The sequence below is a fragment of the Hevea brasiliensis genome, chromosome 16 (assembly GCF_030052815.1).
Source record: "Hevea brasiliensis isolate MT/VB/25A 57/8 chromosome 16, ASM3005281v1, whole genome shotgun sequence".
NCBI lineage: Eukaryota > Viridiplantae > Streptophyta > Magnoliopsida > Malpighiales > Euphorbiaceae > Hevea > Hevea brasiliensis.
The window spans coordinates 44,900,306-44,916,606 of NC_079508.1; the positions used below are offsets into that span (position 1 = coordinate 44,900,306).

At 32.4% G+C, this 16,301-nt stretch overlaps 1 protein-coding gene and 1 long non-coding RNA gene across 4 annotated transcripts; both read left to right on the plus strand.

The window, feature by feature from the left end:
• The first annotated feature begins 3,086 nt into the window (after positions 1-3,086).
• On the plus strand, positions 3,087-5,866 carry LOC131174447 (uncharacterized). 2 transcript variants are annotated; one of them, XR_009144746.1, is made up of 2 exons: positions 3,087-3,309; positions 5,642-5,866. It is a non-coding gene; the product is annotated as an uncharacterized LOC131174447 (long non-coding RNA). The 2 variants fall into 2 exon arrangements; XR_009144745.1 differs by lacking the exon at positions 5,642-5,866 and adding an exon at positions 3,506-3,602.
• Positions 5,867-7,281: 1,415 nt separating this feature from the next.
• LOC110640909 (probable terpene synthase 8) lies at positions 7,282-10,247 on the plus strand. 2 transcript variants are annotated; one of them, XM_058137788.1, is made up of 7 exons: positions 7,282-7,462; positions 7,692-7,965; positions 8,060-8,411; positions 8,489-8,707; positions 8,807-8,945; positions 9,192-9,437; positions 9,564-10,247. In XM_058137788.1, the coding sequence occupies exons 1-7, from the start codon at positions 7,358-7,360 to the stop codon at positions 9,855-9,857; spliced, it is 1,629 nt and encodes a 542-aa protein (XP_057993771.1). In that variant the 5' UTR covers positions 7,282-7,357; the 3' UTR covers positions 9,858-10,247. The 2 variants fall into 2 exon arrangements, with proteins under 2 accessions (XP_057993771.1, XP_021648144.2); XM_021792452.2 differs by having other exon boundaries at positions 7,283-7,462; positions 8,039-8,411.
• The last annotated feature ends 6,054 nt before the right edge of the window (positions 10,248-16,301 follow it).

Consider the following 16,301-nt stretch of genomic DNA (forward strand, 5'->3'; position numbering starts at 1 on the left):
GAGGGCTTCGGCTCAGAGCAGACAATATCACTAGTAGGCCGGGCCATTACATTTGTGGTATCAGAGCCGCTCTGCGTGCAACCTTGAACGATGGTGGGGCAAACCTCAGCAAGGACACTGAGTCCCATAAGGGGGGTGGATTGTAACACCCTAGGCAAATCCCACATCGACAAAACACGGGAGAGATGCTGGGTTCATAAGTTGACAGTTCGTAACCCCCTATTGACGCGTTTTAAAACCGTGAGGGCTTCGGTCCAGAGCGGACAATATCACTAGTGGGCTGGGCCGTTACACATATACACATCTCTAGGGCCTAGAACAACTAGAAAACATGCTAAACACCCACATACATTCATCAAAACTTAAATCTTAAGTTTTGACCAAACCCAACATAGCATAAACTTCCAAAACTAAACTTGAAATAATTTTTCATGAAATTAAAGCTTTAGAAACCTAATTCCTCATCAACTCTCTTAAATATATCTATTAGATCAAGAAAAAAAGAAGGTTACCTCCAAAACTTAAATCTACTCTTCCACGCTTCTAAATGAAAGAATCCACCTCTAGATCTTCAAAAACTCAAAGGTATCTCTTTAAAGAGCCCCTTGTATGCCCCAAAGTTGAAAGAGAAAGGAAATAAGAAAATCCTAAGCGTTTTAAGCAGGAAATGAATTGAGTTCCCTTTTATACCCTCTCTATTAGGGAACTTTCGGCTGTTGGAGTTAGTTCTACCCAAATGGGCATTTAAACCATAAAAAGGACTTTGCTACTAAAAGTCTATCTTTCAGCTGCCGAAAGTCTATCCTTCGACTGCCGAAACTCCTTCTACCTAAAACAACCACTTTAAAACTTTTAAAGAATAAAAACCTTAAAACATTTTTTTTTTTCATTCTTAAATACATTTTGAACATTTTAAACACATATAGATGAACATATTTTCACTTCTAACTACCACTATTTTATCAGTAAAGTCTCATTTTTTACTAGAATATTCCATCAAGAACAGATATTTTAACATCCGAGAATACCTAGAAAAGGTGGTGATATTGTTGTAACATGGAATCACGGGTTTTCCATGTGCATTCTTCCATGTTATGGCAGTTCTATAACACTTTGGCCATTGGTATCTCCTTGTTTTCAGCTTCCTTATTTGAGTGTCTACAATCTAGATAGGTTGTTCAATATAAGAAAGATCTTCTGAAATTTTGATGTCTAGTTCATCTATAACCTTGTTCAGATTTGACACGAACTTCCTCAACATAGAAACATGGAACATCGGATGCATCCTCTTCATTTCTGATGGCAAAGCTAACTTATAAGACACATTTCTAACCCTTTGTAGCACTTCATACGGTCTAATGTATATTGGAGCTAGCTTGCCTCTTTTTCCAAACCAGATGACGCCCTTTATTGGAGATACCTTTAAAAGCACTATGTCCCCCTCCTAAAAAACCACTTCTCTGCTATGGAGATTTGCATAACTTTTTTATCTACTGGCTGTTGTCTTCAACCTTGCCTTAATTAAGGGCATAGCTTGATTGGTAACTTTTACCAACTCTGTTCCTGCTAAGGCTCTTTCACCAATTTCTTCCCAACACACAGGAGGCATACATTTCCTCTCATACGAAGCTTTATATGGTGCCATTTTGACACTAGAGTGATAGCTATTGTTGTATGCGAACTCAACTAGGGCAAAATACTTTTTCCATGATCCACCAAAAGTTAAGTACACACATTCTTAGCATATCCTCCAAAGTCTGTATGGTCCTTTCTGACTGTCCATCTGTTGAGGGTGAAAGGCCATGCTAAAGTCTAACCTGATGCCTAGCTCATTTTGAAGACAATGCCAAAACCTTGATGTGAACTACGGTCCTCTGTCAGAGACTATTGTCACTGGAGCTCCATGTAACCTTATTTTCTTGGCCACGTACACCTGAGCCAACTTATCCACAAACGTGTTAGCTCTAACAGGAATGAAGTGAGCAGTCTTGGTTAACCTATCCACTATAACCCATATCGAGTCATGTCTGTTAGAGGCAACTGGTAATGTAACACCCCTATGTTCGGTAGTGCGTTCTACTGTTCCAGTGACCAGTGTTGTCCGGACAGCTAGGATGCCTAGAACTACACTTTAATATGAGTAAGGTGTAATGGCCCGGCCCACTAGTGATATTGTCCGCTCTGGACTGAAGCCCTCACGGTTTTAAAACGCGTCACTAGGGGTTACGAACCACCAACTTATAAACCCAGCATCTCTCCCGTGTTTTGTCGATGTGGGATTTGCCTAGGGTGTTACAATCCACCCCCCTTATGGGACTCAGCGTCCTCGCTGAGGTTTGCCCCACCATCGTTCAAGGTTGCACGGGCGACTCGATACCACAAATGTAATGGCCCGGCCCACTAGTGATATTGTCCGCTCTGGACTGAAGCCCTCACGGTTTTAAAACGCGTCACTAGGGGTTACGAACCACCAACTTATAAACCCAGCATCTCTCCCGTGTTTTGTCGATGTGGGAATTGCCTAGGGTGTTACATAAGGAGACATAAAATAATGAAATACAAGAAAATAAAATATAAGAAAAATAAAGGAAAAATAATAGTAAAGAAATGCAATCAAGTTAAGCGAGCCGAGAACCCTAGCGATGGGTGACCGCATCGGGAAGTCACGGCGTGGACCGTTGACTAGCCTCGACGCGGGAACCACGGAAAATATTTTTAGGACTTAAATAGACCCCTATTGAAGTATAAATATCATTAGAAATATTAAATAAAAATTAAATAATTAGTACAAAGAAAAGTGGGAAATCGAAAAACGGACAAAACCCGGTGTTACCGAAAAATCGGGAATGCAACCCGAACAGGGGCATTGTGGTCATTTGACATCCCGAATTGTCTTTTGACCTAAATGTCCATTAAAAATAAATAATATTATACTTGGAAAATTTAATGAAAAATTAATTTAGGGTTACCTAATGTAAATAGTAAAAATGGAGGGTAAATTGACTAATTATCACATTTAAACATAAAATATAATTGATTTTGTGTAAGTGGACCACTAAGGATTATAATATGTATTTAGTGGGCAGATTACTCCACTCAATATCTTCATCTTCCTCAATTCACTCACCATTGTCGAAAATCCAAAACCTTTCAATCCTCCCATGGCCACCCAAATGCATGGCCCTTTACACCCATTTTCAAGCTATATTTTCTTTACTTGTCTTCATTAAAAGTGTTCTATACATCATGGGCAGTAGATAGGCAGTAAGAAATGAAAGTTTTTGTGGAGTTTGAAGAATTTCCAAAGTGGTAAGTTTGTATTTTTGATTGTTGCTTTGTTAAAGTTTGTAAGAATGTTATAGGTGTTTGATTTATGGAGAAATTTTTGAGGTTTGATGTTGAAGGGGGAATGTGTACTTTTGGCAGCCATGGAAAAAACTTGAAGGCAGTTTATTTTTGCTTGTTAATGGTGAATTAAATGATTGATTAAATGTATATTATGTAGGAAATTGTTTGGGTGATGTATACTTAGTGTATGTAAATGTGAATTGAAATTTGAAGCTTGGAAATGAATGGAATGTAAAGGTACCATTGTGGCAGTTTGTTAACTCTTGATGAATGCTAGAATTCATGCTTGATTTATGGAATAATGATGTTAATTTGTGATAGGGGTTATGGCAGTTTGAGTGCATGTATGATGGTGTAAAGTTGGACATGTAAATGAGCATGAATTGGTAATTGAATTGTTGTAAATTGAGTTGGACAAATTCTGCACTTGTTGGTGCACATTGAATGTAATTGTAAACTGTCAAAATGACCTATAATATGTTGTAAATTATGTTTAGGTTGTGGTACAACCAGAATTGGTTTGAATGTTGAGTTTGGTAAGTGTTAAAAGTGATCCTTGATGTGTATGCAAGAATTGCAATAAGGTAGTTTGAGTTTTAGGCCTATAACTTTAAATGTGTGGCTCTAATTGGTATGAGACCAATTGGAGGTGAAACTAGGCACAAAATTTGCCAACTTTCACGAATAAAGCTTGCCAAAATTCTGCTTGCAAGGTAGCTTGAAAAATGACCAAATCCGGATTAAGTGCAAATAAGGCCTGAAAATTGACCATTTAGGCAGCAGTTAGTATTTAGGCCATAACTCACTCAAAACAGGTCCAATTGACCTGAAATTTTAACCATGAATAGTTAAGAACCATATCTACAAGTCTTATGAAGACACCAAAGCCCAGAAATGACCATAAGCAAGTCAAACAACTTGCACAAGTTCGGGTCCAAAAACTGGCCGAACCTAAAATGACCTAAAATGACCAATTTTGGTGCAATTTGACCAGCAATAGTAAAATGACCATAACTTGGTCTACATAACTCAGAATAACCTGAACTTTTGCCCCGTGTTCCATAAGACATAGATCTACAAGTTTGTAGTTTTGACCGAAACCTAAAATGTAATGGCCCGGCCCACTAGTGATATTGTCCGCTCTTGGCCAAAGCCCTCACGGTTATAAAACGCGTCACTAAGTGTTACGAACCACCAACTTATAAACCCAGCATCTCTCCTGTGTTTTTTCGATGTGGGATTTGCCTAGGGTGTTACATGAAAACCGAGGGAACTAGGTCATCCGGCTAGGTCAAACTAGTATCCTGGAATCCAGCAAATTACAAGAAAACGCAAAATACATAGAAATGAATTTGGTAAATGTACCAACCCTAAAATACTATTGAATGTGACATATTAATAACATTAAAGCCTAATTTACCTAGAATGCATCGAGGGTCAACATATTAGGTTGACTAAGCAAATATTAGAATTCAGTGAATTACTTATCAAGCATTATCGTTAGAGACAGTTTAAATAAATACTGAAACACTTCAAATTATGTTTCTCAGTTAGCAAAAACTCAGGAAAAGGGAAGGAAACACTGAGTCAAGACCAGGAGACAGTTATTAGAGGTTTGTGCACAACAGCTATTTCTTTGGAATTATTTTCAATTGAAATAAATTATGACTATTTGTATATTATTGTTTTAAATTATGAAACTATGAAAAATTGTTTGAATAATATTTGATGGATACTTATTGATTGAAAAGCACTGTAAATGGTTTGAAACCACAGCTATCATGTATATTGATTGTATTCCTCACTAGCTTGTCTAGTGGGACGAATTGAATTCTCTCTCTGGCTGAAGTGTTGAGGTGTGTGCCTGTTGAAGACGAATCGAATGAGTACTCATATTTTTGCTAGCTAGCTATGTTATTCCTCATTAGTCATCGACTTTTGGGACGAATTGGATACCTCATTAGCCATCGGCTTTTGGGACGAATTGAACTTTGGAACATGATTAAGCTGTGTGTGATTTATTGATATGTATTGTGAGATTGTGAAATGAATTTAAACTCTTATTGACATATACTGTCTTTTGAATTCAACCATGATCTGACTTATTGAAATTTATTGTGATATTGAGAAATGGAGTTTAAATTCTTGTTGACAATTACTGTCTTGAAATTAACTATGGTTTTAAGTATCCACTATTTATATGATTTATGAATTGTGATTTAAAGTTGTATTTGGTTAATGTTGTGCACCACTGAGACATTGTCTCAGCGATAGCTTTTTATTGCTGTCTCAGGTAGACAGACAGACAGAGCAGCAGACTAGGCTGCTAGTACCTCCAGCGAGAGATTTTCGGGTATAACGAGTATACCACATTTTGCATTTTGTACTGTAATATATGTTCACTGTATGTACATATTGTTTTTGGTTTTGAGCAGTTGTAAATTAAAATTGTACATTGAAGTTGTAAAGTAAATTATGAGTTATTTTGACTTGTAAAAATTGTATTATATTTCTTGTATCTCAGTCTTAAAAAAATTACTATGGATTTGAGTTGAGAAATATGTTGTGTTGAGAAACATGTTGGAGTTGAGATTTGGAAATATATATTGAAGTGCTTTTTACAGGTTTTCTGAAGAACTGTTTTATCCAAAAAATAGAGGGCACTCTGCCAAAATTTTTACAGAAATTACTAATAGTCTAAATGTGTTAGCTAATTCACTTCAGTTCAAAAAGGTTTTTAACACCTGTAAATTGTGCTCACCACTGTAAAAAGAAGTAAAAAAAGTTTTAAAATCCCTTGTAGTGTATTTAATGGGTTATCAGTAGACGAAGTTGGTAATTCATTAGGTATACTACGGGATCATGTTATGCCTTACAGAGGGGTAGGGTGTGACAGGTAACCCCACAACAAAATCCATGGCCATATTTTTTCATTTTCACTCTAGAATGGATAATGAGTTTAATGCTTTCAATTTTGCTAATGTGGCATTAAAATAATATTTTCAATTATTTTTAATAATAAAAAAAAGAAAAAATAATTTACACACTGCTCAATATTTCATGCAAGAAAGAGATTTTATTTACTTTGGCTATAGTGATTCCGAAAGTTAGATATGTTGATGTGGAGTTTTGCATAAAGACCATGACTTTCAGAATCACTATCAACAGATTTCTAAACTTGGAATTTGCATATTCACTTTTGGTATCACTATCAAGAATCGCTGATGTAGCATAACTCCCGGGTGAATTACTAGATTAGTATTACTAAGAATTTGGGTAGAAGCAGCAGTTTTATTGTTGGAGCGGCAAGATTGAATCGGTGCTCTTAGCCTGCTAGATTGAACTGATGCTCTTGGCAGGTCGATACTTTTTTTCACTTTAAGCACAGCTTCCATCATAACTACCTTGAGAAGTTCACGGCTGAAATTTCCTCCCAAACTCCATAGCACTTCTAGACACCATGTCAAATTCTTCTAGCCTAGAGACTCAGCCATTATAAAATATTGAAACTGACAAATAGAGCTTTTCAAAGAGAACATGCATAAGTTTTTCTATAATATTTTGAAAGAAAAAGGATCTCAGATTCTAATTATTTTAAAAAGTTAAATAATTCACTTGATTTGCTAATAGTGTAAAACCTCAAGGTACCACTTTGTCACAAAATGAACTATGGATCTTGAAGTAAAAATGAGCGAAACCACATGATATTTTTTTGTAATTTCCACTTTAACCTTTTAACCTAATTGTTTAATTCCCACAATTTCAATATATATATATATATATATATATATATATATATATATATATATATATATATATATATATATAATGTTTAAAACGATTAAAAGAAAAAAAAAAAAACTAAAAACAGACAATGACAGCTATGGGCGGACAAATGACTTAAAAATGCTGGCATTCTCCCTATAAATAGCGTTGCTTTTCTCCGTTTAGGGCAGGTACAAGCAAGTGATCAATTGTTTTAATTAGCAAGCAGGTGCTTTGCAGGAAAATGACCACTCAAGCCAAAAGTGAGCAAGACAATTTTCGTCCATCGGCAAACTTTCCCTCTAGCGTTTGGGGTTGCTCTTTTGCTTCCCTATCCTTCCAATATTCGGTATATCTCTATCATATTTATAATTAATAGATAATATGGAAAATTCTAATTTAGATCTAGTATATTATGTATCCAAGATATAACATATGTAAAATAGATTGAATTCGGGTATCTGTGTTTTGGGTTCATGATAAATTTATTATTGATGTTGATGTTAAAAATTCTTTAAATTGAGTATTTTTCTATTTAATCATGATGTTAAATTGGCATTTAACAACTGTCTGTGCAGGAGTTTGAATCACTTTGTAAAGAGGTGGAAATATTTAAAGAAAAGGTGAAAGATATATTAATGCAATCTACAAGAGGATTAATCGAAAATATTGAATTTATTGATATATTATGCTGCCTTGGAGTGTCATATTATTTTGAGAATGAAATTGAAGAACAATTAAACCATATTTTCATTGCTCTTCCCACTTTCCTCCATGAAAATGACTATGACCTTCACGTTGCGGCGCTTCTATTTCGGATCTTAAGACAACATGGTCATAAAGTGACTTGTGGTAAGTGTCTGTATATAAATATTATCAATATTAAGAAGATTAATATGTGATGTGGGTGATCATCATGAATTAGACGTTTTTAACAAATTCAAAGACAATGATGGACGGTTCAAGAAAACCATCACCAATGATGTGAAAAGCCTCCTTGGCTTATACGAAGCTAGCTTTCTAAGTGTGCATGGAGAAGATATTTTAGATGAAGCCCTTGCTTTTACAAAGCCATACCTGGAAACTCTAGCTGAGCAGGCAAGCCCCCATCTTGCTGAACATATAAAGAATTCTCTGGTGTGGCCAATCCATCAAAGCATGGAAAGACTAAAGATTCACCAATATATATCCTTTTACGAAAAAGAGGAGTCTCGCAATGAAACTCTGCTGAAGTTTGCAGAGTTGGACTACAATCGAATTCAATTATTATATAGACAAGAGCTAGCCATTCTCTCAAGGTAAATTTTGTTTCACATGCACACACAGGGTATAGATTAATAAATTTAACATAAATTGAATTATGTTATATTATCAGGTGGTCGAGAGACTTGAATGTTATGCACAAGTATCCTTATACAAGAGATAGAATTGTGGAGGCCTATGTATGGGCACTTGGATGCATTTGCGAACCTCAGTTTGGTGCTTCTCGGTGGATGATTGCTAAGTATGTGCAAATGGAGACAGTGCTAGATGATACATACGACGCATATGGAACACTGGATGAGCTCTATCGTTTTACAGCGGCATTTGAAAGGTTATAGGAACTTGACATGGAATACATAACAAAATTTCAATCACCATATATACAAAAGTGAATATAGCCCAACCATATTTTTTTCCTGCAAATTTTCAGGTGCAATGTTGATGGTATTGATGATCACCTACCTGGGTACATGAAATATCTTTACAAGGATTTTTTGAAACTTTTTGAAGAGACGGAGAATGATGGCAATGAACGAAGCTCTTTGAAAACCTCTTATGCCAAGGAGATGGTAAGATTTGCTGGATACTATTTTCCATTTAATTAATTAGTTTGATAGTTTTTGATGGCTAGTACGCTTATAGACATTGGTTGACCCTTGATTTTGAGCAATTAGTTTAATGTTTATTGGAAAAGGGTTTGCGTAATTGCCTGCATTGTTTAAAGAAAATTTTCTCAAGTTGAATGGCTTTAATTTTTCTTTTTTCCCATTTAAAATATGTAACTGATTTCTTTCTTTTTCCCCTTCTGTTATTAGTTTAAAGAACTGACAAGAGGCTACATAATTGAGGCACAGTGGGCAAAAAATGGGCATGTGCCAGCATTCGATGATTATGTACAGAATGGATTAATCGTAAGCACTTGTGATGTCCTTGCTTCAGCATTCCTCCTTGGAATGAAGGATGTAGGGATTAAGGAAATGGTATGGATACGAAGTAACCCAAAAATTGTTAACTCTGCCAAGTTACTTGGAACTTTGAAGAATGACATAGCAGGCCACGAGGTATTATTAATTTCATATATATATATATAGGAAAATTCTAGCATGCATCTAAGCACTAAAAAACATATTCTCCTGATCTGATTTTTTTTTTTTTTTAACTGAAATAATATTATATGCATAATAAAGGAGGAGCAAAAGCGGGGAGACTCTCCTTCAAGTGTGGAGTGCTACATGAAGGAATTTGGTGTGTCAAAAGAGAAGGCTGTTAAAGAGATTGATAAAATATTTGTAAATGCATGGAAGGACATAAATGAGGAACTACTTCTTCAGCCAAGACGTGTTTCAAAGATTATTCTCAAGTATTTTCTCAACTTTGGACGCATGTCAGAATTTCTTTACAAGTTCCTTGATTTCTACACCAACCCATCAAGTATGAAAGATTATGTCACAAAATTATTGGTTGATCCATTTTCAATATAAGAATGGATTGAGGAACTATATTTGTTGTGTTGTGGAGAAAACATCAAAATAAACTGAGTGAGCTGTCCCTTAGTCTGGGTATTGTGGGTTAGTCTATCGCCCATAGTTTAGTCTGGCTTATTTTGCTAAGTTTTTTCTTGTTTTATTAGTTTTAATAAGATTATGAATTAAAAAAAAAATAACCGAGTGAGCTGTGTCATGTGTGTTCACTTTCAACTGAGTAAGAGAAATGTCTCTCAATGCAAGCATGTTGTTTATAGTTGATATGCTGATTCTGTTTATTAATAAGAATGTTTGCAACCATTGGCATCCATTGCTCAATGGCCTAGTGTTTATTCTGTAATGCAAAAATCTATTTATTAATAATGTTTCAAATTAACCAGTGGACAATCATTATTCAATAATTTTGAAGCACAATCTTTAAAATTGAGAGCAATTATATCCAAATTTCAAATTTTACAACAATAAAATATAGATTTTAGGGTTCATTTTGTTGTCTACAAGCTATAAATTGTTCTCTTAACTTAAAAAAAAAGTTCAAATTTCTTCAAAATTGATTTTGTAGTTTAACATCGGGATATATGGTCCAAAATTAAAAAATTTAGATATAATTATCAATTAATGAAAGTATTTGGCCTTTATAAGTGCCAAGACAAGAAAAAAAAAATTACTCTACTTAAATAAGAAGAAATGCCAAAAATAAAAATTGCTAGTTAAATCTACTTGTTGGATTGGACGAACATTGGTGCTGAACCTTTCCTGTATCAAATTAAATCAATATTTTTATCCATCGTTGCCCCTATAGAAAGGATAATTTTAAGCCCTGTTTAGTTTACTAAAAATGATCCAAGAATGGGAATGAATGGATTTCATTCCTTTTGTAGATGTTTGAATTTTTTTTTTTCATTTTTATTCTCACAATTTAGATAATTCAATTCTCACAATTAAGAGAATCATCATTTCCATTTTTAATCTAGGAATCAAAAGTGAGAAATGAAATTGATTATCATGTTAAAAGTTAAATGCTCAATTTCATCCATTATTAGATATTTCAATTTTGATATTTTTCATATCATTAATTAAAATAATATCTTGTATTTTTATATAATTAATTAAAATTAAAAAGTGAAATAATAATAATAAATATTATTTTATACTTTCATATAATTAATTAAAAATTAAAATTAAAATGAAAAATAATTATAATAATTAAAAATATAAAGTATTATTTTATATTTTGATATAAATAATTAAAATTAAAAAATTATGGCTATAATTAATTTTAATTATTTAAATTAAAAATGCAAAAAAATATATTTTATATTTTCTTATAATTAAACAAAATTAAAAATTTATAGTTAATTATAATTGAAAATATAAAAAAATATTTTTATTTTTTACAATTAATTAAAATTAGAAAACAAATATATATATATATATATATATATATATATATATATATATATATATATATATATATATATATATATATATAAAGTAATTTTAGGTTAATTTTCATAAGTATGAAATAAGTTCAATTTCAATTCCATGGATTTTGTATGTGAATCAAACATCTTGAAAAGGTAAACCAAGCAAAAGTAAAAATTCACTATTCTATTTTTAATTTCGTTCGATTTTGATTTCAATATTGATTCTTATTCTAATATGCGAACTAAATAGGCTCTAAGTTTAACCAATAATCTAATGACTAAAAGCTAAATAATATCAAGAAATCATGTAAGCAATGATGAAATGCAAGTTGCCTATGCCTTGAAGGTGTGACCGCATATTAATATTGAAGATTAGCCTACCATGGCCGCTTGAAATTATATTTATGTGATTCAAATAGGTGTAATTCTTTGATGTATCAAAACTTGTTTCCTTGAATGATTCAGTTGTTTATTGTTTTAGATGTTTTAAATATATAATTTAAGTGTATAACTTGGGAGGCTTTTTTGCATTTAATTTGAATAATTCTTTCATTTTCATGGAAAATTTACTCTAATATATTCATATTTATTTAATATTCATCAAAACATATTTTTTAAAAAATAGACTTCTATATAATTTGTGGATTGTAACCAGCAGCCGTCTAGTAATAATATTTTAAAAAACATATTCTAGTAATAATAATAATATTAATAATAATGAAGCAATTAGTTGGGGCACCAGCAGCCGTCTTGAAGTGGTGCATGTGCTCAACCACGTAAATTCTTTTATATATTTATTATTTTTTACTATTTTTTATCTTTCATTTTTCAAATTAATATTGTTAGAAGTGTCACTAAATTATCGGGTGAGTAAAAATTAATTATAATTGAAAGTCGAACTGTTTCAATTTAATTTTTTAATTGGTTAGATTCGATATAGTTAGTATTTTTTTACAAAATTCCATATAATCATTCAATTATTTTCATAAAAACACTAAAACAAAAAAAAAAACTGACCAATTTATCCAATTTATGATAATTTTTATTGATTTTATAGACTTTACAGAATGTAATGTAAATCAATAAATCAAAATAGAATCAATTTATTTATTTTTTAATTCAATTCAATTCATATTGTCATATTCAATTCGTATTTTCATTCTTTTAATATTACTTTATATTTTTACAGATTATTTAAATATGAAGTCTCTTGGGCAATGAGTAGATAGCCTTGCTGCTTGGGTGGGGGATTATAATGTGAGTTTAAGAGAGTATTTAACTTAATTTATAAAGATCAATTTATAAATACTTAATACTTATAAGCTAATTTAAATTTACAAACATTTAAAATTTTAAACAGTTATGTGTTTGGTTAAATTACTTATAAGTAATTGATAAACAGTTGATGTATTTGGTATAACTTATAAGCATATTTATTATTAAAACAACTAAAAAGTATATTAAATGATATTAGGAATAAAATTTTAAAAATTAAATAAAAATAATATACTAAAATACTTGGTCAAATATAAGTGTCAAAATGGGAAGTTAGTCCTTCCCAACTTTTTTTTTTTTCTTTTAGCTTGTAAGCTTAGCTTGTTAAAAAATATTATAAGCAAACAGATAAATTTATTTTTAGAGCTTGTAAGTTGGTTTCACTAACTTATAAGTTAAGACAAACAAACTATAAAATGAAAAAATCAATGTTCTAAATTTTAGTTTTATATATATATATATATATATATTATGTTTTTAAATTTAATTGATAAAAAAAAATTAATAGCATATTAAAGAAAAATAATAAATTTATGAAACTTTCTTTTTATTAACACCAATCTTATAGAATAGATATGATAAAAGAAAATTATTATTTAATTTGGTGTTTTTAGATTTTTCGATAATACTAGTTAAGTATTATTCATGTATTGTGAGCTGAATTAATATGATTTACAGAGCTTCCTCTTTTTGATGCTTGTGACAAGAGTTGTACCTCTAAAAATTATAAGAAGTTTAAAGGGCTTATATAAAGGTGAATGGCCAGTTAACTAATTGGTTAATTCTAACCTTTTAATAATGATTAACTGATTGGTCCAAGCCTAAGTCTTACCCTTTACAAACTCTTATCTCAACCCACTTATTCGCCTCCACTTGTTTAATAATTCAGTTCAGTGATATGGTATCAAAACAGGCCTAGCCTAATTCAATTCAAGTGTCAATGTTCCTTTATAAGGATGGGCGACCAACTAATTAGCTAATTCTAACCTTTTAGCAATGGCTATAACAAGTCCAAGTAAGCTCATCTCATACTTCATGGATTCTTGTCTCGACCCACTCATTCGCCTCTGCTTGTTCAATTCAGTTCAATGATATAGTATCAGAATGGGTATTGTCCAATTCAATTCAAGTGTCAAGGTACACTTAGAAGGGTGAATGGCCAACTAATAGCTAGTTCTAACATTTTAGCAATGCTTAGTCCAAGTCTAAGTAAGCTCATCTCAGTATCTCACACTTCACAAATTCTTACCTCGACCCACTCATTTGCCTCCTCTTGTTTAATCCAGTTCAATGATAACTTGCAATTGCTCATAAAATAGAAGTGAAAATTACTATCAGATTCTTTTTCACACAATGAGATTATAGATCCATGCATTTGCACCTTTAGTAAACTTTCAAATTCACTCAAATTATCTCAGAGAAACTCATAATACTATGTTCATTCCATCCTTAGCTTCTGGACAACTCATAGTCACTTCATAAATTTGTTTCTTGTCAATTATGTGCTGCATTAAATCCACAATCCTAGGGATACATAGGAAAAACAATAAGTTTGCTTGAATTGGCTGTTGGGAATGAAGGGCCATTTTGTTTCAGTGGAAGTCATGTTAATTATTGGAATTAGCAGTTTGTTGCTAGCTTATTGTTGCCGTTTATTATATTTCCTTAAATTCTTAATTATGTTACCACAAGTCTAGTACTATTGCAAAGGCCTAGTGTTGAGTATATCAAATGTACTATGTGCCACGGTTCTCCCTCCAGGAAGTATGAGTGAAGCAATTCCTATCAAAATTGAATGTAATATTAATTTATGAAGTGTTTTAAACTTGAATAAACATGGAGAATTGTCTGATGATGCAAAGGCTTGGTACTGTTTTTCATTCAGATCTTAGGCTCCATTCGTTTTAAAGAAAATATTTTTCGTATTTTTTAGTGTTTGAAACACTTAAAAAAATAGGTGAATGAAAAATATTTTTCTGGTAAAAAAAAATTAAATTATTTTTAAGAAAAATAGCATTCTCTTTTTTTTTTTTTTAAAAAGTCATTGTCCTGACTTTAATAATCTTATTAAAATATGAAAATATTTACGCATGTATAATATAAACACATATTATTAGTTAACACTGCAATCAAATAATAAAAAATATTTTCATGAAAAATATATTTTTGACATACAAATTATTTTCTACGAAACAAACAAAGGCTTAATTTGAAGATAATTGTCTTTTAAAGAAAAATCGAATATACAACACTTCCATATCCATACAAAAAGAAAACTTTGCCTTGTTTTGTATATGTGGAATGAATGACCAAACCGTAACTCTCTTTTTGTTCATACTAAGGCCAAAAAAACCCGGAAGGCCTACCATTTATAAGAAAAGAGAAAGACACAAAAGATATACAGGTCATAATTAAGTCCACAAACATAATTAGGAGGCCCATTTTAAGCATCACTTGATGTAACTCGTATCCAACTTGAAAGCAAAATAACCTTGCTTCCCTTTACACCTGTGCTTCATTGAATGGAACACTTCAAAAAAGACCAATGCATTATCTATGATAAGTCTCTGGAATAAAGGCACTTTGTGTTTCATAGACTAAATGTGCAGAGCTTTCCTCAACCGATTAGCCAAAACTTTCGATATCAACTTATAGAGTACATTACACTGACTAATAGGCCTTGCTTTTACTTTAGGAATTAAGGTCAGGAAAGTATGATTAATAAAAGGAGGCATAACACCCGTATTCAAAAAACCCAACACAAAATTAAGCACATCCTGACCCACCACATTCCAATATTTTGAAAAGAAAAGTACATGCATACCATCAGGACCCAGCACCTTCAGCGGATGCATTTGCTTCAAAGCTCCCATAACTTTCTTTAGGACCTTACCAAGACTTTTCTGCCTATCTTTTCTCAATTTACCATTCTCCTCCAATCTATGTGCAACTTCCAACCTCTTTAATTCACCTTGCAAATGTTGAATTCGCTTGCCCACATGCCTAAAAGAAATAGAGTTCTATTACCGAAGAGCTGCTGCACAATTTTTAATCTTTTTGGGAGCTGACTGAACACCATCTACCCCATTTCCACCCCAACCTTCCTTTATAACTACCTTGAAATTACCATTTCTAGTCCACATTGCCTCAAATCTGAAAGGCTTAGTCTCCTGAATATTATTACCTTCTGATCTACCATTATCCCACATAAAAATAGGTCCCTGGAAACCCCAATCATTCACAGAACAAGAATCAACCATAGCTTAAAAATCATCAGGCATTTTTTGACGCCTTTGAGATCCAGCCTTCTCATAATGAAACATGATTTCATCGAAATCCCTAAACATTAACCAGGGAACACCGTTGTGCAAAGCAAGCTGGCGAATTGAGCCCAAGTCAATTTTTTGCTTCTAACCTTGGGCCACCCATAAATACCAGTAAACCTCCATTGCTCCTGCTGGCCTTTATCAATTAAAAACTCAATATGATGACTAGAAAAGCCCACAATAGATACATGTACATCCTTTTTCCACATCAGAGTCAAACCACTCGATCTACTAGAAGCATCCACAATAAGAAAATTATAACTAAAAAATAAACGTTTTATTCCAGCAAACTCAAAATTACATAAATGAGTTTCCATAAGAAAAACAATGTCCAGGTAATTATTTTTAACTGCTTGTTATAATGCATGAATAGTCCAAGGGTTACCCAGCCCCCAGAGGCTCCAACTTAAGAG

Coding starts and splice junctions, on each gene's coding strand:
- LOC110640909 (XM_021792452.2), top strand. CDS start 7,358: ATGACCACTCAAGCCAAAAGTGAGCAAGACAATTTTCGTCCATCGGCA. Junction 7,966..8,038: donor TGGTCATAAAGTGACTTGTG/GTAAGTGTCTGT, acceptor ATCATGAATTAG/ACGTTTTTAACAAATTCAAA. Junction 9,438..9,563: donor ATGACATAGCAGGCCACGAG/GTATTATTAATT, acceptor TGCATAATAAAG/GAGGAGCAAAAGCGGGGAGA.